This window comes from Eretmochelys imbricata, chromosome 9 (genome assembly GCF_965152235.1).
Source record: "Eretmochelys imbricata isolate rEreImb1 chromosome 9, rEreImb1.hap1, whole genome shotgun sequence".
Classification (NCBI taxonomy): Eukaryota; Metazoa; Chordata; order Testudines; family Cheloniidae; genus Eretmochelys; species Eretmochelys imbricata.
The window spans coordinates 55,839,025-55,862,605 of NC_135580.1; the positions used below are offsets into that span (position 1 = coordinate 55,839,025).

A 23,581-nucleotide genomic window follows, 5' to 3' on the forward strand; every position below is an offset into this window, starting at 1 on the left:
AGTTTCGTATTGTCTGCAAACTTTGCCACCTCACTGTTTACCCCTTTCTCCAGATCATTTATGAATAAGTTGAATAGGATTGGTCCTAGGACTGATCCCTAGTTACCCCTCTCCATTCAGAAAATTTATTCCTACCCTTTGTTCCCTGTCTTTTAACCAGTTCTCAATCCATGAAAGGATCTACCCATGAAAGGAGGGTTAGGTTGGATATTAGGAACTTAATTTACATAAGAGCCTTTGGTGAGGGACCTTGTCAAAGGCTTTCTGGAAATCTAAGTACACTATGTCCACTGGATCCCCCTTGTCCACACATTTGTGACCCCCTCAAAGAACTTTAATAGATTAGTAAGACATGATCTCCCTTTACAGAAACTATGTTGACTTTTGTGCAACAATTTATGTTCTTTTATGTGCTAAAGGAATTGGCGGCTGTGATTGCAGAGCCATTGGCCATTATCTTTGAAAACTTGTGGTGAACGGGGGAAGTCCCAGATGACTGGAAAAAGGCTAATGTAGTGCCAATCTTTAAAAAAGGGAAGAAGGAGGATCCTGGGAACTACAGGCCAGTCAGCCTCACCTCAGTCCCCGGAAAAATCATGGAGCAGGTCCTCAAAGAATCAATCCTGAAGCACTTACATGAGAGGAAAGTGATCAGGAACAGTCAGCATGGATTCACCAAGGGAAGGTCATGCCTGACTAATCTAATTGCCTTCTATGATGAGATTACTGGTTCTGTGGATGAAGGGAGAGCAGTGGATGTATTGTTTCTTGACTTTAGCAAAGCTTTTGACATGGTCTCCCACAGTATTCTTGTCAGCAAGTTAAAGAAGTATGGGCTGGATGAATGCACTATAAGGTGGGTAGAAAGCTGGCTAGATTGTCGGGCTCAACGGGTAGTGATCAATGGCTCCATGTCTAGTTGGCAGCCGGTGTCAAGTGGAGTGCCCCAGGGGTCGGTCCTGGGGCCGGTTTTGTTCAATATCTTCATAAATGATCTGGAGGATGGTGTGAATTGCACTCTCAGCAAATTTGCGGATGATACTAAACTGGGAGGAGTGGTATATACGCTGGAGGGCAGGGATAGGATACAGAAGGACCTAGACAAATTGGAGGATTGGGCCAAAAGAAAGCTGATGAGGTTCAATAAGGATAAGTGCAGGGTCCTGCACTTAGGACGGAAGAACCCAATGCACAGCTACAGACTAGGGACCGAATGGCTAGGCAGCAGTTCTGCGGAAAAGGACCTAGGGGTGACAGTGGACGAGAAGCTGGATATGAGTCAGCAGTGTGCCCTTGTTGCCAAGAAGGCCAATGGCATTTTGGGATGTATAAGTAGGGGCATAGCGAGCAGATCGAGGGACGTGATCGTCCCTCTCTATTCGACATTGGTGAGGCCTCATCTGGAGTACTGTGTCCAGTTTTGGGCCCCACACTACAAGAAGGATGTGGATAAATTGGAGAGAGTCCAGTGAAGGGCAACAAAAATGATTAGGGGCCTGGAACACATGACTTATGAGGAGAGGTTGAGGGAACTGGGATTGTTTAGTCTGCAGAAGAGAAGAATGAGGGGGGATTTGATAGCTGCTTTCAACTACCTGAGAGGTGGTTCCAGAGAGGATGGTTCTAGACTATTCTCAGTGGTAGAAGAGGACAGGACAAGGAGTAATGGTCTCAAGTTGCAGTGGGGGAGGTTTAGGTTGGATATTAGGAAAAACTTTTTCACTATGAGGGTGGTGAAACACTGGAATGCGTTACCTAGGGAGGTGGTAGAATCTCCTTCCTTAGAAGTTTTTAAGGTCAGGCTTGACAAAGCCCTGGCTGGGATGATTTAATTGGGGATTGGTCCTGCTTTGAGCAGGGGGTTGGACTAGATGACCTCCTGAGGTCCCCTCCAACCCTGATATTCTATGATTCTATGTGTCTGACAATTTTATTCTTTCCTATTGTTTCAACTAATTTGCCTGGTACTGATGTTAGACTTACTGGTCTGTAACTGCCAGGATTACCTCTAGAGCCCTTCTTAAATATTGGCATTACATTAGCTATCTTCCAGTCATTGGGTACAGTAGCTGATTTAAAGGACAGATTACAAACCATAGTTAATAGTTCCACAATTTCACATTTGAGTTCTTTCAGAATTCTTGGGTGACTGCCATCTGGTCCCAGTGACTTGTTAGTTTCTCAATTCCAAAACCTCCTCTAGTGACACTTCAATCTGTGACAATTCCTCAGATTTGTCACCTACAAAAGATGGCTCAGGTTTGGGAATCTCCCTTACTCCTCAGCCATGAAGATTGAAGTAAAAAATTCATTTAGTTTCTCTGTGATGACTTTATCGTCTTTAAGTGCTCCTTTTGTATCTCAATCATCTACACCTGGGCAGAGTACAGGGCGTAGGCTGGGGTGTGTGAGAGGCACAGGGGCAGAGAGCAGAGTGGGGCTGTGTGAGGGGCATAGGGGCAGAGCGCAGGGAAGGGTTCTGTGAGGGACACAGGGGCAGCACAGAGGACGTAGGTGGGCATTTATGATGGGCACAGAAAGTGCATAGGCAAGACTGTGTGATGGACACAGGTGTAGCACAGAGGGTGTTGGCTGGGGTGTTTGTGAGGGGCACAGGGGCAGAGCACAGGGCAACAGTGGGTGAAGGGCTGTCATAAATATAAAGGGAAGGGTAACCACCTTTCTATAAAATCCCTCCTGGCCAGAGGCAAAGTCCTTTTACCTGTAAAGGGTTAAGAAGCTCAGGTAACCTGACCCAAAATGACCAAAGAGGGGACAAGATACTTTCAAATCTGGAGGGGGGGTGGGAAGGCTTTTGTCTGTCTGTGCGATACCTTTGCCGGTAACAGATCAAGGACGCAAGCCCTCCAACTCCTGTAAAGTTAGGAAGTAATCTAGCTAGAAAATGCATTAGGTTTCCTTTGTTTTGGCTTGTGAAATTCGCTGTGCTGGAGGAAATGTGTATTCCTGTTTTTGTGTCTTTTTGTAACTTAAGGTTTTGCCTAGAGGGATTCTCTATGTTTTGAATCTGACTGCCTGTAAGATTATCTTCCATTCTGATCTTACAGAGTTGTTCTCTTATCTTTTTTGGTTCTTCTAATAAAGGTCTGTTTTTTAAGAATCTGACTGGGTTTTTGGGGTCTTAAAAATCCAACGCTGGTTCCTGCTCATCTTGTTTATTCTCAAGCGTCCCTAGGAAAGGGGGTGTAAGGGCTTGGGGGGATATTTTGGGGAAACAGAAACTCCAAGTGGCCCTTTCCCTTTCCTTTGTCTAAATCACTTGGTGGTGGCAGCTGTGACAAAGTTCCTGCTCTACCTTGGTGGGTCTTGCGCTTATTGGCGGATTTGCTCACCTTGGAGCTTCACGGCAGCCCTCAGCTTGGCCATTTTTCTGAACCCACAGTCCAGGTCGACCCCTCCTGTGTCTGACCAGGAGGTGGGAGGTTTGGGGGGAACCCGGGCCCGCCCTCTACTCCGGGTTAAAGCCCAGGGCCCTGTGGAATGCAGCTGTCTAGAGTGCCTCCTGGAACAGCTACAACTCCCAGGGCTACTTCCCCATGGCCTCCTCCCAACACCTTCTTTATCTTCACCATAGGACCTTCCTTCTGGTGTCTGATAATGCTTGTACACCTCAGTCCTCCAACAGTCCACGTTCTCACTCTCATCTCCTAGTGCCTCTCTCTCCCAGCTCCTCACATGCACACCACAAACTGAAGTGAGCTCCTTTTTAAAACCCAGGTGCCCTGATTAGCCTTCCTTAATTGATTCTAGCAGCTTCTTGATTGGCTGCAGGTGTTCTAATCAGCCTGTCTTAATTGTCTCCAGAAGGTTCCTGATTGTTGTGGAATCTTCCCTATTACCTTATCCAGGGAAAAGGGACCTACTTAGCTTGGGACTAATCTATCTGCCTTCTATTATTCTCCTATAGCCCCCTGGCCTGGGCTTTTCTTACTTTTTGCCCCCCTGCTTCAGCTTCCCCCCCCCCCAAGCCCCTTGACCGGGCCAGACGCTTTTCCTTCGTTTCTGGTTTTTTTTTTGCTGTTTTTCTGCTGCCGTTCGAGTGCTGGTCAGCTGCCAGCTAGCTGCCAGCCCCACCGCCCCCCACCACCGCCTGAACTCGGATGCTGCTACTGCTCCAGCTGAAACCCCCTGGGGGGGACTGCCAACCCGCTCCCCGGAGGAGGACAGTGGAAGCCCCTAGACCCAGCCGTTTGCTGTTTGTTTGTGGACCCGTACCTGGCCGAGAGAAAATTCTCTTATCTGTCCGGCATTCCACACAGCCCGGAAGAGAAGGCAGTCAACAGAAAAAACGCCCAGGGAAGCTACGAACCATCATGGAGGGGGCCATAAGACTGAGTAACTTTTGAACTGCACTCTCATGTGGGGGGAGGTTTTGACTGTGTCTTGACTGCGTTTGTAGGGGCACAGGGGGTGTGGCATGGAGCTGCCCCCTGATCCATCGGTGCCCCCCCCCCAACACTACTACAACTGTCACAGCCCCTCCACCGTCTGTCCCTGCTGGCAACCTGCCATCTGCCTCTGTATTCAGCTGCTTGCCCTGATTCCACCGTCCAGACCAGAAATAACAGCCAACCAAACGAGACTCTTTGGACAAATGCGCGTGGGTTCACATGCCCTCCCCGCCACGACTGTCCACCCCACAGTTTGCCCCTACTACCTGACCCCAACTCCTGTTTCCTCCCCCTGTCCAGTCCGACCCATTTGCCCCTCACCGCCTGCAGCCCAACAGGGAGAAGTGGTTACTCTGTTTCTCTCTCCCCCCTCCTCTTTCTGGTGTCTCCCCATCTCTCCCTGCTCACGATGGTGGGGAATGAGAGGGGTGAGGCCCCTCTAACAACCTCAGTTGCCCCTCCCCCACCTACCCCCCTGCCCAACCCCCAAGCCTCCCCTCCCACCACTGCTGCCAAAATACCTGCCATCGCCCTCGCTGGGGCATCGGCAGCCAGAGGCACCGGGGCGATTATTGCCGCTGCTACTTCCACTGCCCCCCCAGATTCTATGAAAGCCCCCCTGTTAGCTGGAAAAGCCAGGGTGCGAAGAAGGGGAAGGGCCCTGCCACAACCACCAAGCCCTCCATGGCAGAGGCTGCCCCCATCTCTGTGGCCTTGTCATCGACCATGGCGTCCCTCCCCACTGTTCCCTCCACCAGCTCTGCAAGCGTCCCTCCCCTGGCCCCCAGGGTGTATGCCCGGGCGGTGGCAGCCCCGCCTCTGCCTGCCACGTCGTCATCTCGCCCACCCACCGCCTCCACTACCATCAATAGCGGCCGAGGCCCCTTTTCCACCATGACCAGGAAGCATGGCGTCCGCTGCCTCCTGGTGCCCGCCTCGCCCCACGTGGAGACATACGTGCAGGCGTTGGCTAGGGTGGTAGGACCCACGGCTATTGTGGCGGCCTCCAAAATGTACGGGAAGGTCATCTTTTTCTTAGCATCGGAGGCTGCTGCCCAGGAGGTGGAGGAGAAGGGCCTGGCGGTAGTGGGGGTGTCTGTCCCCCTGGAGCCGCTAGAAGACCTGGGCGTCCGCCTCGTCCTGACCTCCGTCCCTCCTTTTCTACCCAATGCTGCCCTGTTACCCGCTCTCTCCACCCTGGGTAAACCCGTTTCTATCATCAGCCCTCTCCCGTTGGGCTGCAAGGACCCCACCCTCCGTCACATCCTTTCGTTCCACCGGCAAGTGCAGCTTCTACCGCTGCCGGCAGCGTGTGACGGAGAGGCGCTCGAAGGGTCCTTCCTAGTCCCCTACCAGGGAGCCCGCTATCGGGTCTACTATTCCACAGGAGAGGCCCGGTGCTACCTCTGCCGATCAGCGGGGCATGTCCGAAGAGACTGCCTCTTGGCCCGGCGGGGAGGGGCATCCGAGACCCCTGAGACCCGGCAGGACATCGGCTCTGTCGTTGCCAATGGCCCTGGCCGCCCGACACCTGAAACCACCTCTCCTCCTGCTCGATCCACCGCTGCTTCTGCCCGGGCCCAAGAGACACCTCCCTTACAATGCCCAGACGAGCGAGGGAGCCCCGCCCTTGCTGTTAACAATCCAGCAGAGCCTATGGAGGAGGGTGCAGCGAAGATATTACCAGGCATGGGAGAGGGCCTGCCCCAAGGAGAACTGCCCCCCCCATGCTGCCTCACCGTTACCACCCCCGAGCCCATGAACCATTGCCTCTGCCCCCCGACACGACCCCTGCTAACCAGCCCCCAGACGATGCTATGGAGGGCTGGACCCTAGTCCAGGGAAAGCGAGGCAAGTGGAAGGCTCGAGCTCCGCCGCACCCATCCGATGCGGAGGTCCCCCGGAAGACCAGGAAGGGAGGCACTGACACTGAGCCTTCCGCTATGCCCACAAGTGAGATCCAGCCGCCGGTGTCAGGAGGGGAAGACAAAATAGCACTGGAAGGTAGAATCTCCCCTCCACAGGAGACCCTCCCCTCCGAGACCCCTGAGGAAGCCCCTTCTGCCCGAATATCACCTGAACCCCCCGCGAACCCCGAAGCGACCGTCGTAGCGGGCGCCAGAGGGGAGACCCCCGGGGTGGCAGAAGACAACCTCTCCTCCATGTATGAGGAGATTGAGGCCCTAGGTTTGACCCCGGTCACCCAGGGAGAGAATGACCTACTGCCAGCTGGCCTCGATCTGGGCAACCTTACCCCAGTCCCCCTTTCCCCATGCTCCCTCCCCCTAACCGCCTTCCCGGGTGAGCACCCTGCAGAAGGTGGTCCACCACTTGATGCCATGGCTGCCAAATCCACCACACAGCCTGTGCCTAGCATCACTGGGAGCCCCCTCCACACCCCCTTAACCCTCGAATCTCTTCGGGAGGCACCACCTCTCAGCTGCTTGCCTCCCGAAGCCCAGAGCCTTGCCTCTGCCCCTACCCCGACCCCCACCCTGTCCCTGCCCAATCCACCTCCTCCTGCAATGGTATTGCCACCCCTGGGGTTATTTCTTTCCCGTTTTTTGCGGATCCCCCCCAAGGAGCAGCCTTTGCATTTTCCTGCAGCGATCTATTAGGAGCTGCAATTTTTCCCTCCGCCATCCCCTTCTACCCCAAGGCTTGAGACGGACCTAATAATTTTAGCCTGTCAGACGCCCCGTCTGTGGTCTGCACCCTGCCTGCCCACCTCAGCAGACCACGAGTCTGCACCAAGAGCCCCACTAGGGAATAACCCAGAAATCGCAACCCCACCCCCCCATGAGCTGTGAAAAGCGTTGCGAGAGTTTTTAGAAAACATCTGTGGCTTCCGCAACAGGGTTCAGCTAGCTCTCCAGCTATGAGGGGACTTTGATCAAATCCTCCAGGCCACAAGGGCCCTTATAAAGGAGGGTAAAGGGAAAGGAAGTCACGGTGCCACAGCCTACGGGCGGGCCTGCAGCTTCCGTGACAATTTACTCACTTATGGGATGGGTCACAGATTGTTACGCGACCCACCGGGGGCTGCGAACACCCCCGCCAACAAGGAATCCCCACCCCCCCCAGCCCTCCGCATGACGCCTCTCATTATTGCAACTTTGAATACCAGGGGCTGTAGGCCTCCGCAGGTCCCAGGTGCTCTCTTACCTTCGGGAAGGGGGGTACTCTGTGGTTTTCCTGCAGGAGACCCATACGGATCCGACCGCCAAGGACAGCCGGCAGCTGGAGTGGGGGGCCGAGGTCTACTTCAGCCACTTCATGATTCGACAAGCTGGAGTGGCGACCCTGTTCTCCCCCAACCTATGGCCCGAGGTGCTAGGGATCGCTGAGGCCGTGCCGGGCCACCTGCTGCATCTCCGAGTCCATATGGAGGGGCTCGTGGTCAACCTCGTTAACATCTATGCCCCGACAACGAGCCCGAAGTGGCCGCAATTCTATCAGAAGCCCTCCGTCGCATGCCCACCAATAAATCTCCGGGCATGGACGGGCTGACCGTGGAGTTCTACTGTGCGTTCTGGGACATCCTTGGCCCAGACCTGGCCACTGTCTGGGCCGAGTCTTTGCAGGGCGGGGTCCTCCCTCTTTCGTGCAGGCGAGCGGTGCTCGCCTTGTTGCCGAAGAAGGGGGACCTCTGTGATTTACAAAATTGGCGTCCCGTCTCGCTCCTTAGCACAGACTACAAAATCGTAGCGAAAGCAATCTCACTGCGGCTAGGGTCCATGATGGTGGACGTGATCCACCCAGACCAGACCTATACCATCCCAGGCTGCAGCATTTTTGACAACCTATTTCTAGTCCGAGACCTTTTGGAACTCGGGCGTAGAGACGGTCTGTCGTTCACCCTCCTGTCTCTTGATCAGGAGAAGGTGTTCGATAGAGTGGACCATGGGTACCTCCTGGGCACTCTGCAGGCTTTTGGATTTGGACCTCAGTTTGTGAGTTTTCTCCGGGTGCTGTATGCTTCCGTGGAGAGTCTGGTTAGGCTCAACTGGACCCTGACCGAACCGGTCAGCTTCAAGCGAGGAGTATGGCAGGGGTGCCCCCTCTCGGGCCAGCTGTACACTCTGGCGATCGAGCCCTTCCTCTGTCCCTCCGCAGGAGGTTGACGGGCTTGGTGCTGCGGGAGCTGGAGCTGCGGCTGGTCCTGTCGGCGTACGCCGATGACGTCCTCCTCGGGATCCAGGACCCGGGCGACTTGGCACGGGTGGCGGCTTGCCAGGCCATCTATTCGGCAGTCTCCTCCGCCCGAGTAACTGGGTCAAGAGCTCTGGCTTGGCGGTAGGGGACTGGCTACAGGTGAGCTCCCTCCCACCTGCCCTTCAGACCATCCGATGGAGCGTGGGTCCGCTGCTCTACCTAGGCATTTACCTTTCTGCCACGCCCCCTTCTCCGCCAGAGAATTGGCAAAATTTAGAAGGTGGCGTGATAGAACGGCTCCGGAAATGGACGAGGCTACTCCGATGTCTCTCCCTCTGAGGGAGAGCACTGGTGCTTAACCAACTAGTCCTGTCCACGCTCTGGTACCAGCTCACCACCCTGGTCCCGGCCCCGGGTTTCCTGACCAACCTCCGGACATAGATTCTAGAGTTCTTTTGGTCAGGAATGCACTGGGCCCCTGTTGAGGTTCTTCATCTACCCCTGAAGGAAGGAGGGCAGGGCCTGAAGTGTCTGCACACTCAGGTCCATGTCTTCCACCTCCAGGCCCTGCAGAGGCTCCTTTATAGTGCAGGTAGTTCGACGTGGAGCATATTGGCGCATGCCTTCCTGTGCCGCTTCCAAGGGCTCCGATATGACCGGCACCTCTTTTATCTTTGTCCGAAAGGTTTTCTGCGAGACCTCTCCGGGCTGCCGGTCTTCTACCAGGACCTCCTCTGGACCCGGAAACTGTTTTCAATGACCAGGTCCATGGCGGCCACCATGAGAGCAGATCTCCTCACGGAGCCCCTGCTACACAACCCCCAGCTCCGTGTGCAGGCGGCGGAGTCCTGCTCGGTGCGCCAGAGTTTAGTCCTAGCGGAAGTCATGAGAGTCGGAGACCTCCTGGACTACGACCGGGGAGACTGGCTGGATCCCCTGACGCTGGCTCGGTGCATGGAACTCTCCAGACCTCGTACCCCCCGGCGCGTACTTCAGTAGGTGAAGGCCGCCTTGATATCTCAACCGAGCCCTGCGCGAGGGCGCACCCCGCCCACCCTCTACCCCAGGCCCGCCGGACCTTTCAATTGGGCCCCTACCCCGTAGATCCCAACAAACCCCTCACCCTTTCACTGCGAGCCAGCTGCATGAACTGCAGCTGGTCAGCTTCCAAATTGCGCCACGGAAATATCTATACACACTCACGCTTCACACCCTTCACACCCACACCCTGGTGTCCCGACCCGATACAAAGTGGCAGAACCTCCTGCCACCTTTGGAGGGTGAGCAACCCCGGTGGGCCAGCCTGAGGCCCATTGGGAACATTAGTTGGCGGCTTCTTCACGGAGCTGTGAGCACGGGCGTGTTTTTGACACGGTTCACCCCCATCCCGGATGCTTGCCCTTTTTGCAATGTGAGGGAAACCCTGGCGCACGTATATGTAGAGTGTGCCAGGCTGCAGCCCCTTTTCCGCTCCTCACGAATATTTTATTAAGCTTTTGGCTACACTTTTCCCCTCACCTTTTTATCTACACACTCCCCATCCGTGGCCCCACAAAATCGCGAGATCTCCTGGTTAACCTCCTCCTAGCCCTAGCTAAAACAGCCATTTATAAAACCAGAGAGGGGAGGTTGGCTAATGAAGCGTCCTGCGATTGTAGGGCTGTTTTCCGATCCTCAGTACATTCACGTATCCAGGCGGAGTTCCTCTGGGCAGCATCCACCGACTCCCTTGACGCCTTCGAGGAGCAGTGGGCGCTGTCCGAGGTTCTCTGCTCAGTGACCCCGTCCGGTTCCCTCCATCTGACCCTTTGATTGAGGGGAAGAGCGAGAGACCCCAGCCCCAACCATTGCCGCTGTGGATACCATTATCACCACCACCTAGGAGGGGCCCTTTCACACGTGGGTGTACGCACCCCCCCCCCAAACTGCTCACCCCGCAGCCTTGCCCATCTTGTTGGGCACTCTCAGGAGAGGAATAGTTGGCGACACTGGGCGTGGCACTAGGTAACTCGAGAGGGTGGAAGACCATGAGTGTCGAAGAAGCCCCCCCGCTCTGGGCCCAGGCAAGCCTGAACTCTTCTCTCTCCTGAAGGCTGCTGTGTTATACATTGCATTTGCTTTTGTTTTGTTGCATAGTTTTGTTTTATTTTCTTTGGTGATTTGTGTAAGTGTGTTATGCAAATAAATTTTTTTCTGCTTCAAAAAAAAAAAACTTACTCTCCTATAGCCACCTGGCCCGACCCTGTCACACAGCATACTATTCAAGAGCAAGGCGAAATTTGTGCCTTGGGAAAGTTTTTAACCTAAATTGGTAAAAATAAGCTTAGGGGGTCTTTCATGCGGGTCCCCAAATCTGTACCCTAGAGTTCAGAGTGGGGACGGAACCCTGACAGGGGCACAGGGGCAGAGTGCAGGGCGGGGTTGTGTGAGGGGCACAGGAGCAGAGCACAGGGCGGGTGAGGGTGAGAGGCACAGGGCCAGAGCACAGGGCTGGGCTCTGAGAGGGGCACAGGGGCAGGGAAGAGGGCAGGGGTGTTTATGATGGGCACAGGGGCAGAGCACAGGGCTGGGTTGTGTGAGGGGCATAGGGGCAGCACAGAGGATGTAGGTGGGTGTTTATGATGGGCACAGGGGCTGCGTGGGTGGGGCTGTGTGATGGACACAGGGCTAGCATGGAGGGTGTAGGCTGGGGTGTTTGTGAGTGGCACAGGAGCAGAGCGCAGGGCGGGGTTGTGTGATGGGCACAGGGGCAGAGTGCAGGGTGGGGTTGTGTGATGGGCACAGGGATAGCACGGAGGGTGTAGGCTGGGGTGCTTTTGAGGGGCAGAGTGCAGTGCTGGGTTGTGTGATGGGCACAGGGGCAGAGCACAGGGCAAGAGTGGCTGAGGGGCACAGGGGTAGCATGGAGGGTGTAGGCTGGGGTGTTTGTGAGGGGCACAGGGGCAGAGTGCACATGAGGTGAGTGCAGGTGCTGCAGTGGAGGCCATGGGCAGCATAAGGCCTGTTACCTGCAGGAGAAGGCAGTTGAGGTTGACCTTGTCCTGGGCAAGACCTTCAGTCAGAGCCCCCATCTTGGCCAGTGAGTCTCTCAGCTTGGAGTCTTCCGATCTCAGCTTGTTTATGGCTAGTTCTAGCTCAGCACTGTTGGCCTTGGCCTGGGGAGAAGGGAGACCTCAGCACTTAGACACTGTCTGGGAGTTTTCCAACCACAGTGAGGTAAAACCTTCCTTGCCCCAGAGATTCAGGATCCCCTGCTCCACCCTGGTGACGAACTGAGGTGACGTGTGAGGAGGTCTCTGGGCTGGGTTCTGTGATACACGTTGGGGTTGAAGCACTGACATCAGCAGGGTTTGGGATGCTCTGAGCTCATCTGGTGGGAAGCCAGCGGTCAGGCTGCTACAGCTGCAGATACCCCTATGTGGTTCATAGGGAGTAGACCTGGGCAACCTGTGAGCCAAATCCCACAGTCCTTCCTCATTCAAAACTCCCACTGAACTCACACAACGAGTGCCCAATGCCTCCTGCAACTTGTGTCCCCACAGCAGGGTACATCCCGACAGCACTGTTCAACCCCCAGTTCAGAGTGAGATGCTACAGCTTTCTGGTCTTTGCAAGGCTGTATTCGATACTAACAAGATTTGTTACCAGCTTCCCACTGTCACTGAGGAGCCTCAGAAATTCTCAGCCAGGCTACTGGCTACTGATGCATTAATGAGAATTCCTCCTGGGGGCTTGCCTCCCATGCCAGCTGTGCCACACTTGAACCCTACAGCTCATTCCACCCACAGACAAGACCAGCATGTGGGTGCTGGACTCTTTCGCTAGCCCGCCACTGTTACTAAGCGCCGTAAATTAGACCTGCAAATTCTTCCTGATGGACGCTTTGGGCAAGGTCCACTCTGCAGGGTCAGCTAGCAATCCAGCAGACTGCACCCCCGTTGATGGGGCATGGCACTTTGGCCCCTGCAAAGGAATTGTTGACAGAGCTCTGTATGATATTACTCATTCACGGTTAGGACATTTTTAAAAATCTCTCCCACCCATTCTATCCTCTGCTTACTGCTAGTCGCTTTCCAGGATTTCCTAGAAGACTGAACACTATTGAGTGAGACAGGGAAACCCTTCTTTACTGGGAAAAAAACATGTTCCCCAGTCTGGACATCCCCTGCCCCACTGAAGATGAAGTTTGGATCTGATATGGTTGTTGCAAGGCAATGCTATTATTATGTGGCAAGTAATATACTAGTTTGGAAAAGTTAGTCCCTCTGAAAATGCTGCCTAACAGAATTCTTGGTGCGTGGATTTAGCTCTGGGCAGATCATTCTGCTATCCTCACAGGGATGGCTGCTGCTCAGTAGTTACTCACTGGAGCCCAGTTTAACACCCACTGACTTCAACAGGCATTGGGTCATGCCTATGGTGGCATGTTATTTCCAAGCAAAGAAATTAACTTGTAATACATTTTCCATTTTGAAATATCAGCTCCTAATGATATCATGCCATGCACTGGCATCTCACACCCCCCCCCCCCCAGAGCCCTATCCTCCTAGCCCCTATGGCTGTGTGAGAAAATAATGCCAATGGGCAAGGACTTTGTGCCTCCGGCTTGCCATATGACCTAGCCGGTGTCACTCCTGCCTTCAGGCTGGAAGACTGGGTGGGATTCCAACTCAGCCTCAGTGACTTCAGAGTAGGGCGGGGTGAATAACGGATTATTCATTTTGTTTCCGAAAAATCAGAAAAAAAACATTGTTTTGGGTTGACCCGAAAATTTAATTTTTTGACAAAAATAAAAGTGGGGGGGAAATTCACTTTTGATCAAATGAAACATTTCATTTTGAACGTTCCACATTTTTTAATCTTTTAAAAATTCAACAAAATTTCTAAATGAAAACTCAATTCAAACAATCAAAATGTTTAGCTTCAAAAATGCTGAAACTTTTGAATGTTGAAATTTCAACTTTTTCAAAAGGAAATTTTTCAGGCCTAAGCAATTCAGTGTCACTGACACAAATCTGCGAATCATTTTGGTGTCACCAAATCTGCATTTTTTGCTGAAACAAGTTTCAACCAAAAATACCTATCTGGTTCTACTTAGGAGCCCACATCTCACTGAAAGGCAATGGAACTCATGCTCCTAAAGTAGGTGGGTGGTTTTGAAAATCCCAGCTCCATGGATTCAGGTCTCCTATTTGGATTTGGGTTCATGGTCTCTGCTGATAATGCAGTTCAGACCCAGAGTGATGCTTCGCCGTCAGAGATGCTGTTGTTCATACCAGGTACATTAGCATTCTGTCAGTCAAGTTCTCATGGGCAGCCAGGTGGAAAGTAAGGATCCACTTGCATTTTCCCACTGAAGATGGGATCACAGGTTGATGACCCCAGGCCCAGGGCTCTCTGGGTGATAAGCTACTGACTGTTCTGTTTGCCTGCCAGCCACTACCTGGCAATAGGATCTAGCTCATCACTTCTAAGTACTTTGGAAAAAGCTGAGAAAGAACAGTGCTGTCTCTAAGGTGCCACAAGTACTCCTTTTCTTTTAACAGTGCTGTAGAAACCCAAACTCTGTCTCTCAGAGGAGGTGAACTGACAGGAGAAGTAGTGGTGAGGTAGATGAGGAAAAATGCCTTCAGTAAGGGAGCAGATTGGCCTGTAAGCTCATGAGAAAGCTGATTGCTAGCCAAGCTCCTAGGAGACCATCACCATTCTTACTTTAGACAGAGCACAGCTTACACCTTCCTTCTCATTCTCCAGCACGTCCTTCTCCAGAATGGCTTGTTTCAAGGACTCCTTTACTACCACCAGCTCCTTCTTCAAAGCTGAGGTCTTCTCTTCTAACTGTTCCAGGGTCCTCTGCCTGTAGGAGTCATGCAAAAGGGAGGAAAATGAATTAGGGCCTCATTTCTCTGCTGGCCTGCACTATTTGCCACGTGAGTGCCATGTGGCTGTGAATGCTGCCATTCTGATCTGGGAGGAGTTTCCGCTTCCTTTGCATCATCGCTGTAAATGACTAGCCAGGCTTACTCCCCCATGGCAACGAAGCCCACAGTCACGTACATTGTGAGCAGCTCCCCAGCACGCGTGCTTCACCGCCACCTTTCAGTCGAGGCTGCACCTCAGCCCTGCATCATCACTCCAGTGTCAGGCAGGCATGGCTCCAAGTGGGTTCTCTACCAGGAGGATGCTGGGCCATCTGCCCCAGCACTGTCCGTTACATCAGCGTGGAGTGGGGAATCCACCCCCCCCCACCCTGAACGAACCTGCCCTGCACACCATAGTAACATGGGCAGATGTGAGGCACCTCACCCTTGCTCCAGCTCTTTCCTCACTCTCTCCCGCTCCTTTGCCAGCTCCTCCTTCTGCTCCCCCAGGAGGCTTTGCTGCCTCTGCAGCTCCGTGGTGAGTCTCCTCAGCTTTTCCACCTCCAGATGGGAGGAGTCCACCTGCTCGCTCAGACTTCCCACTGCAGCCTCTGTGGTCTCCTTCTCCCTGAGGGTGAGAGGGAAACTATGAGTCACCAATCTGGCCCTGCGATAATGTCACCCACATCAATGGTGGGCCTCTTGCTCCCACAGTGGCTGGACCAAGTAAGAGTCCTGGAGTCCCCTGCTGCTTCCAGACCAATGGTGTTAGAAGCTCATAACTTTAGGGCACAGCAGCACAGGCTAGCCCTATGAGTAATTACCCAGCACCCTGGGCAGGCCTGTACAGTGTGTGCTGCTGCAGCTTTGCTGCTCCAGTACCGGAGCAGTGTGGGGATGTCTGCTCAACTACTGTCACACCCCATTATTGTAGTGAAGACGTCCAGTTGGATTTAGGTTCAATCCCAGTTGATGACACATCCAGGTGCCCGTGACAATGACACAGAATTAAATGTTGGAGCAATCAACCAGTTTCACCTTGGAAAAAAGTTTGGTGCACAAGCCAGACATAAGAGAACGATGCATCCCAGCACTGAGCAGAGCTGCCGTTTCTCCAAGATCCAGGATCAGCGAGGTTTCTGGGCTCCCCAGAACAAAGGAAGAACCTACAGAAACATCCTGATGTCTCAGCCCTGTTGTGCAGATTGCTCCGAGTACCCAACGCAACCAAACCACACAGGGTAACTTTGTTGAAACATCCTGGCTTCAGTCACTTTGCTCTTCCCATCAGGAATTTCAGTAGCATGACTGTTCCAAACCTTCTCACACAGGCTGGTGACCAAAGGAGGCAGGTGGAAGGGTCTGCGAGGATGCAACATCTGGTGGAGTCACATCTGGAGCTCCAGTCCTCAGACTGGAAGCTCCTCAGAACATTCTACTTGCATGGAGGACAGGACTCATTCTCCTCTATGCCTACTCACCAGTGCATGTCTACATACATCATTGGGTCTCATTACCCATGTCTCCTTAAAATGGAGAGATGCTCAGAAATGGATGCTGAAACATGTGTTTCACAAATTCATCTGAAATTTTCCTTTTTTGTCAAAAACAAAGAACAAAAATTATTTTTTGTTTTGTTTTTTGAAACAGGAAGCTGAGGTTTTGGTGTTGGAGGTTTTTTCCCTTTCTTTCCTTTCCCCCATATGGGGGAAGGGGAAAAAAAGGAGAGAAAGGGAAAGAAAGAAAGAAATCAAAAGCCAAAAAGCTGAAACAATTGGATTTTGTTTGTTAAAAATCCAGAAAATTAATAAAAGAAAACAAAACTTTTCAGTGAAAATGTTCATTTCCAAAGATAGCCATACTTTTGTCAGATAAAAGTTTGGAGCAAACAGTTTAGATCAGCTCCAGTAATATGAGCAGTCTGAGTGAGCCCAAAAAGCCAGAGACCTGCAATGGGTCGGTTCTCTTTCGCTTGGACTGAGTCTCCAAACGCTGAAAATCTAAATGGCTTGTTCAATCCTGAACACAGCACTATGGAGTGACACCCTTTCCCATCTGGACCATACCACAGGCTTGTCACGTGCATTACCCTTGGGGTTGGGAGAGTGACTCTGTTCTCAGCCAGCCATCCCAGGGTATGGTGGCTCCCGACAGTAATTATCGATCCCCCCCATCCTACTCCCATGTGCACCTGCTGAGAATCTCCACTGAGGATTTACAGTGCTGCAAATCCCGCCTGCAATCCTGCAGGGCTCTGGCCAGCTCCTCACGCTCCAGCCTCTGCTCCTGCAGCTGCTGCTTTGCCACCTGCACCTCCTGCTGGCAATCGGACAGCTGCTTCCTGACCACCCCCAGCATGTCCTGGGCAGACTCCAGCTGAAATTGCAATTCCTGGCCACAGAATGGAAAATAAGGCACAAGGGTAAAGCGCATATTGCACTCTGCTTCACATGACACAGCACGTGCGCACATATGCACAGGGCCAGAACCCTGCTATCCTGGTGAGTGAGTGAAGGGCAGATCCTGAGACACAGGGACCTAACTTACTCATGGCTGCATCACATAGCTTAAACTCAGCGCCCCCCCCGAACCTGAGCTAGCAGCTGTGCCTTGCTGACCTTCTCCCCTCCAAGGAGCGGCCTGATGCCACTTTCAAACCAGGGCCACACAATAAGCTGTACTGGCTGAAGGTTTTCTCCCAGGGCTGCTGCATGGCTCCTCTTCATCCCCAGTGAATCCCCCAGACCCTCCCCTGTGCCCTAGTGTTACATCCCTCACTCTCATGGCATGGTGGTACAACCACTACCCTTCTATCCAGGGGCTCCATCACTACCCATGGGATAGCCCAGCCCCACCCAGCACACGCTCCCTTCTCTGAGCTGGTGCTTTCCACTCCCGCTACTCCAGGCAACAAGAGACCAGGGCTGGGGCTCACCCCCAGGTCCCCATGTGGAGATGCAGAGATAGCCCTGGCTGGAGACTTCAGGCTGAGCTCATCAGTGGCCTGCAAGGTGCTGTAAATTAGACCCTTCTTGCATGTCTATTGACACCTGCCCCTGCTGCAAAAGGGAGTGGGAGCTGATGAATCCACACACTCAGGAGCTGGGACCAGTCTACTGTAACTGACACCTCCATACTCCATCTTCTGGCTCTCCACAGCCCCTCGGAGTGGCACCCTCATGGCTCTGGCCTTTCCTTTTCCTTCTCCATCTCATACTCTCTCCTTTGGCCTATTCCTTTGCTCGTGCCATGTTATTTATCCCCCTGTCAGCACCTAAGCAGCATAAGGCCCCAAGCAGGTTCTCTTATTATCTGGAGAGACGCTCCCGAGCTCCCCTGCTTCCGTTGTGGATGGTTCTGTCTCTCTTTGGGTGAACGTAGGGAAGTTGGAGATGACAAGGAATTGCAGGTCAATATGCCTGGTCCACTACTAAGGGCTGTGGCTGGCCAGTCCATCCAGCACAGTAACGACTCTCCAAGAAATCATGTCAACGCTCATTCCCTTCATGTCTGCCCTTCCGTTAGCTGTTGATCCTGCCCTCCCAGCCCCTGCCCCTGGGACTGACAAAGTCTCGCAGAGCTGGGCTGCCTCTCCTCTTTTCATCCCCCCCAGACATTTTGGGATGCAGCATTCCACTGGATGCAACACCATCACTTTGCTCCTCGGGGAAACCAGCCCCAGTCTGTGGGCGGACACTTCCTGAGATGCTAACTCTGGGGCTGACCAGAGCTCGAGGCAGTGTCCTCACCTGCTCATGCTGCTGTCGCCTCCGGAGGGCGCCCTGCACGGCTTGCAGCACGGCATCCTGGAGCAATGGGGAGTGGGCACGGGACGGTGACACCCGCTGGTGATGTGAAGAGCTAGAGCGCAAAGGGGAGATTTGTCTGCCAGGGTCTTCTGCACCTGTCGCCCTCATGCTGTCCAGTGAGAGGGGCCCTGCACTCTCAGCATCGGCCAGAGCCAGCTGGGGAGAGAAGGGTGGGGGGTTAATCCCAACAACGCCAATCTGCCGTTACCTTCTGCACTCAAGCTCCCAGCTACACTAGAGCAACCCAGCCACCACTGCCAACTGGGGGGCCTGAAATGAGGCCCTGAGTGCTGAGAATCCCCATTCCTGCTGAAGTCTGTGGGAGCTGGGGATGCTCATCACTTCTGAACAGGTCATGCTAGGATCCAGAGAACCAGGTCAATTAAACTTTGGGTCAGAACCCCACGCTATCCAAATTTGAATTTTGGTATTGAGAGTTTGGTTGGTTAAAAAGCAGTTGCAATGGGTGAGCAAAGAGCATATGAGAGCCTTGACAAAAAAGCCCTGAAAGTTTTGTGTTCAGAAAAGGGGATAAGCTTTAGAAAGAAAGCTACAAATCAAGAACTGAGAATTTGTTAATGGCCAGTGATCAGGAGGCAGGAGCACAGCCCTTACCTGATGCTAAAGAAGCTACAGAAGCAATGAAACTGCAAGCCCTGAGAGACAGCCTGCAGTTGGAACATGAACAAAAACGGGCAGAAATTCAAATGAGAGAGAAGCAAGCCTTGACCCAGCTGAAAAAAGAAGGTAAGACAGAAGGAAAGGCTGGCTGCTAAGGAGAGGGTCCGCCAGATGCAACAAAAAACTGACAGACTTCAGCTCCAAGTCAAAAAAGCAATGGAAGAACAGCAGAAATTGTATCCTCTTGAAAGTCCAGTATATAACAATGTTGGTATGTTGTATAACTTTGAGCAGTTGTCTGAGTGTAACCAAATGTACCCCAACACTGCCACCTTTTATGTAAATGCTGTTACTGTGAGTTCAGTAGAGGGTGGCCCCATAAATTGTGCCAATGCTATATATGGGACTGGTAATGAAAAATTCATAGAGAGTGTAAAAGTCAATGGTAAAAGCTGTTTAGGGCAAATTATGGCTTCTAACATCACTCTTGTTAAAAGAAAAGGAGTACTAGTGGCACCTTAGAGACTAACCAATTTATTTGAGCATAAGCTTTCGTGAGCTACAGTGCACTTCAAAGGATACTAGTACTCCTTTTCTTTTTGCAAATACAGACTAACAGGGCTGCTACTCTGAAACCTGACTCTTGTTAAAGCAGATCTGGTCAAAGAGGAAGATTACTTACCAATTCAGAGTCTGAATGTTGTAGTCCTCTAAGAGTTTACTGTAAGCATGCCTTTAGCCAGAATCCACCTTGAATGGAATGGTACTAAGCATGAAGGTATAGCTGGTGTAAGGAGGTTATTGCCTAAGGATCTTTTGATTGGGGAAAATGTCAAAGCTTTATTCAGACCAGGTAGCCAGTCACAGGAAAGGAATGATTTTAAACCTGTCTGTTTTGGGCAATGATTTGCCTGGGGAGGGTTTCTCCAAGTGTTCGTCTGAGCAAAAAAGCAGTATGTCTGTGAATGAAGTTTCTGAATGTCTGTCTAATGTCTCAGAAGTAAATCTGGAATTAGATCAAGCACAGAAAGAACTCATTGGTCAGGAAAATGTTTCTCAGGAGCAGATTAAAGTGGATGGTCAGAGTAAAGCCCTAACTGAGAAAGGAAAGGGTAGATTTTTGATGGGTAATGAATTATTGGCAAGTACAGTTTGTAAAAGTGAACCTGGAAAAGGTAACTGTGATTTGCTGGAAGTAGCTCAGTGCAGTGAAGAGAGCAGCAGTTTATCCTCAGGAGCGGCAATGTGCCTGATAAGGAAAGTTTGGATGAGCCTAGGCAGCCTTGTGAGCTGTTGGCATTATCTAGTCAGCAGTTTGGGAAGGCAAGGATAGTGGAAGATGAGTGTCCCTATACCTTACCTAAAAAAGAGAAAAGGAGGACTTGTGGCACCTTAGAGACTAACCAATTTATTTGAGCATAAGCTTTTGTGTGCTACAGCTCACTTCATCGGATGTATACCTTACCTATTACCTGTGTGGAGAATTGTGACAGTGAAGGAAATGTGTCTGTGTCTGTCAACGGTATTGACTTGCCTATGGAGGGAGCTACCCCGGTCTCCAAGCAGTTGTCTGTGAACAACCCTGTGTGCTGGGACAAGGGAAATGAGATCCCAAGCTGTGTGTCTGGTAAAGTAGAATGTGTCTCCAGCTCTTCTTTGTCTGTGGAGCAGATAGAAGGTGCCTTTCAGCCTGTGCGGGTTGAGAATAGTGTAGTTGTCTCAGAGTTGGTTCTTGATTCAACTAAATCCCAGGAAGGGAATGGTCCTAAGTTTGTGTCTGCTAGGGAGAATGGCGCTGTAACTAGGTTGCATCCAGTTAGTGTTGTAGCAGAATCCCAGACACCAGACAATTCTGGTGCTTGTATTTTGCCTGTTGCTAATGTGTGGCTGGGAAAGGTGTAGCAACTCTGTCTAATAAGGGTGATACCCTTGCCAGGGCACAAGGAGAGCATAAAGGTGGTTTGATTGTGTTACCTACTGATGGTGTGGAAACTTGTAGAAAGAAGGAAAAGATTCCTGAACTTGTGTGTGGCAAAGGGAAGGAGAATGCTTCTAGCCTTTTATCTAGGAAGTCTATAAGTATGCCTGAAAGGGGATTGTGAAGGAATCCGCCTGATGGGCCAGAGGTGATTCTGGATGTAAGTGAGACCCAGAAAGAGTCTGTTGTTGCTCAGGAAAGTGTTCCTTTAGATTTCAGAGTAACAGCCGTGTTAGTCTGTATTCGCAAAAAGAGAAGGAGTACTTGTGGCACCTTAGAGACTAACCAAGCCCTAAGTGAAGAGGGTAAGGGCAGAATTTCTGAGAGGGGTGAATTGCTCCTTCGAAAAGCTCCTAGGGAAAGGAATCCTCATGGTAGTCTTTGCAAGCAGTTTACTGCAACTGAAGGGTGTGAAAGTGATTTAATCAAGAAAGTTTTAGTTGCTAACAGCCAGAAATTTTCTATGGTGAATGGATCCACTGACTTTCCTTTTGAAAGATCCAGCGTGGATAGCTTTGAGAAGGTCTCAGATGGAGTGAAAGCTGTTAAGAAAGTTGAAGAGTCCTATCACCAAGTGGCTGTGTTTGGCCAGCTTGTTGGGGAGACAACCTTGTTGAGAGAGGACACACAGTCTGTGTCTCAGGTTCAGAGGGAAGACTGGGTAGCTGAGTCTGCAGGGCAGAACAGCTGTGCAGTTAATCTCTCGAGAATGCAGGGGATGGCAGGTATACTCTCATCTCTAGACACTTTGGACATGACTTGTATTCTCTCAGTGAACTTAACATCTGATTTCATGTGGAAGCTGAGGTTGGTAAGGGAAGGACCACAGAGCTTTGAGTCTAGCTTGTTAGTGAAAATGGATGGTATCTCTTTAAGACAGAGTCCAGCCTTGGAATTGGTAGCAGTTAAGGATCTAAAAACTGATGAACTGGCTCCTGTCTGTGGTAATGCAAATTACTTGGCTGGCAGGGAGAAGAAGGACTTGCTAATAGCTATTAGCACAGAGAGCACACCCAATCAGCCAGTGAATTCTGTTAAACTAGAGAAATCAGGGTTTGATCCTTCAGGACAGGAAGGAAAGAGAGACCTTAATTTTGCAAAGGGAAGCCACAGGCTAACCCTGAAAGGCCCAAACCTCAGTGGTATTAAGCCAAAGTGTGGCATGACAAAAATGATTGTAAATAGACACTTGCAATGAAATTGTTTTTATTGCTAATTGTAATTCTTGTAACTAATGTGTTGCTATTACCAAAAACTGTAAAAGTGTACCATGTGCCAAATCTTTTGGAAAATCCCTTGAATATGTTAAAAGTGATACATAAGATCACACTTTATGTTAAAGGGCCTTGTTATACTGATGTTGCACAGTATTAATGCCTGTACACAGTCTTGGAACTTTTCACAGGGGAAAAGACATTCCAAACCTGATGTGCAGTGTGAACAGGGAAACTGAGGCACACTACCACATTGCTTTCATGGCTAAATGCCAAGATTCCTGTACTATAAACAATAGTAATATCTACATTAAGTTGATGTTAATTGGGTTTCAAACATTTGCCAGAGCTTTTATGGATAAAGTAGCTATGTTCTTTAGCTCTTGGCAAGATCACATACAGGAACCACGCTGCAAGAGCAGATCCAATCCACTATTGTTCTAACCAAGTTTTACCTTGAGTTTGTAAAGAGATTCATTCATGTTATTGAACATGACTTTGATAAACCATTTCTGTTATACACTGGTACGGCTCCTAACCCAATACTAGCTGTAGTAAGACAGAACCAAGGATGGGGAGCTTTTGGGATGCAGTCAGTGATGTTTGTGTCATCCCTTCCTGCATCAATTTTGCATTGGGGGTGTGACGTTATTGACATAATCTGGGTCTGTATAGATCATCATTGCAACCAAGGTCCTGTAGTGGCAGCAAATCTTTTATAAAGGGGGTCAAATGAGGTATCTAAGACAAGGTTATGGTTTGCTGATTATGATTAAGCTGTTATCATTTTTGTAGTTGAAGTTATGAATATTGGCTCTATACTGGCTGTAGTTCAAACTTGTGCTATGCTTCTGGGTGACATCCCGGACAAGTTGGTGTCAGCTCTGCCTAGCCTGCTTGATGGTCCATTAAGGACCATCAGCTATACAACTGACCCATTGAGAGAAGGCAGACACGCCTTGGGACTCAGCAAGGTATGCAGGGACATGCCTATGGACAGAACTCTGAGGTTTTTCCAGGCCATGTGATGGACAGCTTGTCTTTGGAACTAAGAAAGAAAGACCACATGGCAAGAGAATATAAAAAGCTGCTGCAGCTCCTCCATCTTGTCTTCAATCCTGCTTCATACCTCTGGAGGAACTTTGCTACACTGAAGCTTTGAACCAAGGACTGAAAGACCCATCCCAGCTGTGGATATATTCCAGAGACTTGATTTGAACCTGCAGTTTATTCCACCACTGCTGCAAGCCTGAACCAAGAACTTTGCCATTACTGTATGTAATTGATTCCTTTTAACCAGTTCTAGCTCTCATCTATATCTTTTTGCTTTTATGAATACACCTTTAGATTTTAGATTCTAAAGGATAGGCAACAGCATGATTTGTGGGTAAGATCTGACTTGTATATTGACCTGGGTCTGGGGCTTGGTCCTTTGGGATCGAGAGAACCTTTTTTCTTTTACTGGGGTATTGGTTTTCATAACCATTTGTCCCTATAACGAGTGGCACTGGTGGCGATATTGGGAAACTGA

General features: G+C 51.1%; 1 protein-coding gene across 1 annotated transcript in view; it reads right to left on the bottom strand.

Moving 5' to 3' along the window:
- CROCC2 (ciliary rootlet coiled-coil, rootletin family member 2) overlaps positions 1–23,581 on the bottom strand; it is a 183,974-nt gene that overhangs the window by 123,077 nt on the left and 37,316 nt on the right. The window contains exons 9-13 of the mRNA XM_077825540.1: positions 18,178–18,234; positions 16,620–16,819; positions 14,874–15,056; positions 14,280–14,424; positions 11,576–11,722 (exon numbers count right to left, since the gene is read on the bottom strand). Coding sequence (XP_077681666.1) covers positions 11,576–11,722; positions 14,280–14,424; positions 14,874–15,056; positions 16,620–16,819; positions 18,178–18,234 — 732 coding nt within the window. The remainder of the gene's footprint in view (positions 1–11,575; positions 11,723–14,279; positions 14,425–14,873; positions 15,057–16,619; positions 16,820–18,177; positions 18,235–23,581) is intronic.